General features: G+C 42.4%; 1 protein-coding gene across 1 annotated transcript; it reads left to right on the forward strand.

Annotated features, from left to right (window-relative positions):
- Positions 1 to 327: 327 nt before the first annotated feature.
- Positions 328 to 4850, forward strand: LOC102032705 (interferon alpha-inducible protein 27-like protein 2B). The gene is made up of 3 exons (XM_005419343.1): positions 328 to 600; positions 3278 to 3424; positions 4344 to 4850. The coding sequence occupies exons 1-3, from the start codon at positions 453 to 455 to the stop codon at positions 4370 to 4372; spliced, it is 324 nt and encodes a 107-aa protein (XP_005419400.1). The 5' UTR covers positions 328 to 452; the 3' UTR covers positions 4373 to 4850.
- Positions 4851 to 5135: the final 285 nt, after the last annotated feature.

Here is a 5135-nt window from a genome sequence, read left to right on the forward strand (position 1 = left end):
GGGTGTGGTAAGCAACCCACCTGAAGTCTCTGCATGCCACCACTTCACTGCCTTTTTGTCTCTTGTCTTTACTCAGAGTTGTAGGAATTCTTAAAACAATGCAGTACCTTCCACAGATGCAATTCAATGCAATAGGGTGCAGTGCAAAAGAGTTAAGAAGCAAAGCTTTCAGCTGCTTCAGTTGCCAAGCAATGACTCCTGCACCAATAATTTGTTTTAGTATCACAAGAGGAAATTACTTGGTTTGCCTTAAATTCCATCATGGCAACAGCAACAAAAAGGCCTATTGATAAAGTTCAGTTTCGTTTCCTGGCTGAGAGTAAGTTTCAGTTTCTATTCTCCCTTACCATGGCAGCAGTTTCATTTCTTCTCTATCAGCTGGAGAGTGTATAAAAAGATGGGCTGAGCAGTCACTGAGTGCTTCCCTGGAATTCTCACCAGCAGAAAGCAGCATGTCTGACCGCAACGTCCACAACGCTGGCTTCACTCCCTCTGGGATCACAGGAGGATCCCTTGCTTCATCACTGATGTCCCAAGAAGCCAGAGCCTCAGGGGGAGGTGTGCCTTCTGGTGGCCCCACTTCTACTCTCCAGGAAATGGGTATGAGCAATTCTCTGTGAGATCTTGTGTGTGGTTTTGTGGTTCAGTGCATAGGATCAGACAGCTGTTTCTCCTTGAAAATAAGCTTGCCAAATAATCTCTTCTCTCTTACATTTCTGTATGGCACTGAAGAAAGAAGATCCCTCTATTTAACTGTGGGCTATGAGCAGGATGTTATTGAGGGTGTTTTCTGTGTGTGCACATACTATACATGAACAAACATATACATATGTGGTATTAATGAGGTTTTGGACAGTGTTTATTTGAAGTTTGTGCTATCTCTCCATTCTGCCAGGAATCATCAAAAATATGAAGAGTCGTGGTAGCAACAACAGTGATGCACTTATGCAAGAACATGATCTGTGTAGCTACATTTCATATTAATTATCAGATTTCCCTTGCTCTTTACTCACATCCATACAGGAAGAACTCCTAAAACTCTGTAGAGGAGAGAAATTAGTTGCAGTCCAAGAGACAAATTCATGAGGGGAATGTACACACATCCTTGACATCCCCCATCTAAGTGCTAAAATAGGCATAGCTGCCCTTCGCATGAGCTAACCCTGCAGGCGGTTGCTGTTCTGCTGCTGGCTGGGAGCAGTCCCTGCCCAGACAACTCTTACCAGCCTGGCACTTGTTTAACCCCAGCTCCCATGGGATTTGTGCACAAGGTATTCTCCCTGCCAGACCTGCCTCTGAGACCTGATTCAGCAGGCATCCTCTGAACAGGCATGCCTCCACAGAACAGTGCTCTGTGCAATCCTATTTTACCCAGCAGGTCAGTATTAGCTCTCTGACCTTGGATAGAGGCTTCAAAACCCCTTCTGCCCTCGGGGTCTCAGACCCACATGTCCCATGTGTCAGAGGATTGCCAGGCAGCAGGCTGATTATAGGTGGGCATCTCTGCCATATTGGTCTACCACTGGTCTGCTACTGCCAGAATCAGCAGGTAGAAATCCGAAAGATGGAGCTGAATGTGACTTCTCCAGCCATAAAATAGGTGGTTGACCAGGGCTCAGATTCAGGGCAACTTTTAATAGCCAAAAGTGTGTTAAGCTTGATTGAAAGGAAATAAGTTGGATTTTTTTTTAAGATATGATTTACAATGCCAATATTATTCATAGAGTGAGGTCCTCTAGACAGTGAGTGAATAGGTGGCATAAGGGTCATTCAGAGACATACTGCATGTGACTCCTGTGAGGCATTTTTTAATTTTCACATTGTATGATTTGAGTATAGGTTGCTGAATACAGTGTATATTGAATATTCAGTAGGAAAGAGCTTAAGGAATAGTAGCAGCCAAGGGACAGAATATGAGAAAAAGTCAGGAGAGGAGTGGGACAGAGAGAATGAAAAGCAGAGAGGAGAGCTGCTCTCAGGCACCCCACTGGGTCAGCAGCAGAAATCCTGGTATGTAGGAGATGCCAGTTGCTCACTCTAGTGATAAGTTAGTCAGCTGCACAAGCTCCTTCTGTTACACACCAGGGTGGTACAGCACACTCATAACCAGTGGCAAACTCTTCAGTGGAGATGCCTTATAGAGAGCATGAAGCTGTCAGTTCTAAACTAGAACACTGAAGATTTTTATCTCTCTGTGTGCTGGGAATTTTTATAAGAAACAGAAGCAAAATAAGCATTTAACTATGCCTAGTTTTATTCTTGCAACCTCTGTGTTACTATGGACTTCTATGAAAAGCACCATTTTGGTGAAGATAAGTCTGCATGACTCAAGAAAACCTTAGCCATGCAGACAGGAGATACTCCAAAAGAGCTTTTATCCATGTGGAAAACGCTAGCTCTGTAACATTGCCAAGACAGGTGTGAGCTTTGGCTCCCTGCAGCAGGAGAGCTTGCCACACATTCTTTGCCTGATTGAGAGCTAAAAGGGCCTGATTTCATTTCCGCAGGTGCTCACTGAAATCTCTCCAAACACATCTTCTTAACCTTTTCATTCAGACTGTAACCCTTCCTCCCCCCAGAACAAACATGCTCCAAGGAGCGGCTGATTCTGCAGTGGGGCATGAGTATTGTTCAGTGTCACTTTACAGAAGATGCTATAACAAGCTCATCACCAAAATATTTGAGCATCCTCCAGGAATGCTTTAAGCATTATCACTAACATTTGTCATCACTGATGCTTTGCTTCTCTCCCAGGAGAAGAAGAGTTTGCAAAGGAATGTTTTGCTTGGGGCTTATTTAGACTGAGGTGAAGATATATTAATTGGCCATTGGCTACCACAACTTGTGGTACTTCAATTTTACAGGTATCTATTACAGGTTTATGTGAGGGAAAGTGAAAGGAGCATGTTCATCACCTGGAACAGAAAGTGCAACAATTCCTAGTTCCTACAGAAGTTTATTCCACAGTCCTCAGGCAGCTCCACAGAAAAGTGCAATTTCAGGAGAGATAAATTGTGCTGAAACTATTTTGGAGATCCAGGTTTATCCAAAACAGTTTTCTTTTTTTCTGGGGGCTCCCCAACAGTACTGATAATAGCCCTTCCCCAAGGTGGCAGCTAAAAAGCAGTAGACTGACAGAACAAGCCAAGTGATCAGCAGCCACCTTGTCTTTTGCTACATTTGCTAACCTTGAATTGTTTTAAATACAGTAGTTTGTAATTGTCCTGTAAGGTTCCTTCCTTTTTTGTCAGTAACATGTCCTTTGTAACTGTCCTAGGTGCCAGGGGCACAACCCACTCATCAGGTTATACCAGCAGCGGGATCTCTGGTGGATCCAGGGCCTCTGACACAATGTCCAAGGAGGCCACAGCTCATGGAGGTGGAGTTCCCAGGGGTGGCACAACTTCCACTGTCCAGTCCATCGGTAAGTGAGAGTCCTTTCAATAAAGATGAATTAACAAATGACTTCTGAGCAGTCAGCAATACTTCGGTTCATTTTCTGTACATTTACTAGATGAAGACATGCAAGTAACAGGAGTGGCTGCTTTGTATTTTTAAAAATACAATATTTTTATATTTGTATTTGTATATTTGTATTTTTTAAAAAACAATATTTTTCTGTTTGTTTCTTTAAACTTGATGGGAAGATGAAACTGGGGAATTAGTGGAAATAACTTTGCCACAAACTTGCAAAGGTATGAGTGGACAGCAGAGTCAAAAATCTGAAACACAGTGACAGAAAAAAAAGCCAAATGGACTTTTAGATTATGCTTTCATCAGCACCACAGCGGCAGTTCAATAGTTTAGGATTAAACCAAGGGCTCCACATTTGAACATGCAAAGCAGATATAGCGGGGAAAAACAGTGAACCATGAGAATGGAGTTATCAGACTGACAGGCAGGAATCATTAGTCTGCTTCTTGGGGCCTTTCAGAACAGCTGAGCTTTCTTTCCTTTAAAGGAAATTCATTGGGACAAAACCACAGGAATCTTCCTGCACTTACCAGCTCAAAGCAGAGAACAACAGAAGTGTCCCTCATCATTCTGCCAGGTTAATGCAACCCAGACCAGATAAAACAAACCAAATTATGAGAGAACCTAGTCTATACCTGACTGCACCAGTAAGGATGCTAATTGTGTTAGTAGGATCCTGTGGGGTTAGGAAGAGCTTTGGAGACAGGATTGAAGTTCTTAATTTCAAAAAGTGTCTTTCAAATAGTAACAAAGATCTTTGATTTCTGATCTGGGAAGGTTTGTAGCCAATGTTTTTATGGTCTGTATATTTTTCTGTACTGCAGCTTCACTTTTTATTGTCCTCACAATTTCTCTGCATTTCTCCTTAGCCATGGGTGGAAAAGGAGGAAGACGCTGAATAGAAGAAAAACATCAGTCCAAACCTGCAAGCAGTTCATCCTTCACCATCAGCTTTGGCAATTTCTCCCCTTCTATGATCTCCCTCTTATGAAAGTCAAAGCTTTCCACGCGCACAAATAAAGTTTCTGTTAAAATGATGGATTCTTGCATTAAATTAATGGGGACAGAGACGAGGTGCAGTTCTTTCCTGGATTAAATATCCTCTGAAGTACAGACAAACGAAAGCCAATGGAAGTTAGGGTTCTTGGACTGCAAAGCTGCCTTAGGAAAATCCTGGGTTTAGCAACATTAGGCTCTTCAATTGCAAGTAGCTTGCCATGTTTATTTTACAATAAGTAATTACAGTGCAAAAGTCACCCTGTTGTGAGAGAGAAACTTAGGAACACTCAGTAAGGGGCACTTCCTTCTAGATGTACTTCTAATAGGCTATCAAATTAAATTCTCCTTAACAAAGGAGACACATAAGCAAACAAAAACAGGTCCCAGGATTGATTGTTGAATACCTCTGGAGTTTTTATGATCCCTTTCACAATAATTTCTAGTCCCAGTTTGCTTACAGCAAGGCGTCAGCTTTGTCCCAATCAGACTTGCAAATTTCTGATAGGTGTGAACAGGTAAGGAAGAGAGCCCATTTTCTGATGCTGGTCTCACTGTTGGGACTTTTTGCTGTTCCTCACACCTGACTCCTTCATATATGCTCATACAGTGGTGTGTCACCAAATATGTAACATTGTGCATTCCATATGCAAATTGCCAAGTAC

The sequence above is a fragment of the Geospiza fortis genome, unplaced genomic scaffold (assembly GCF_000277835.1).
Source record: "Geospiza fortis unplaced genomic scaffold, GeoFor_1.0 scaffold206, whole genome shotgun sequence".
Lineage (NCBI taxonomy): Eukaryota > Metazoa > Chordata > Aves > Passeriformes > Thraupidae > Geospiza > Geospiza fortis.

Coding starts and splice junctions, on each gene's coding strand:
- LOC102032705 (XM_005419343.1), top strand. CDS start 453: ATGTCTGACCGCAACGTCCACAACGCTGGCTTCACTCCCTCTGGGATC. Junction 601..3,277: donor TTCTACTCTCCAGGAAATGG/GTATGAGCAATT, acceptor TAACTGTCCTAG/GTGCCAGGGGCACAACCCAC. Junction 3,425..4,343: donor TTCCACTGTCCAGTCCATCG/GTAAGTGAGAGT, acceptor ATTTCTCCTTAG/CCATGGGTGGAAAAGGAGGA.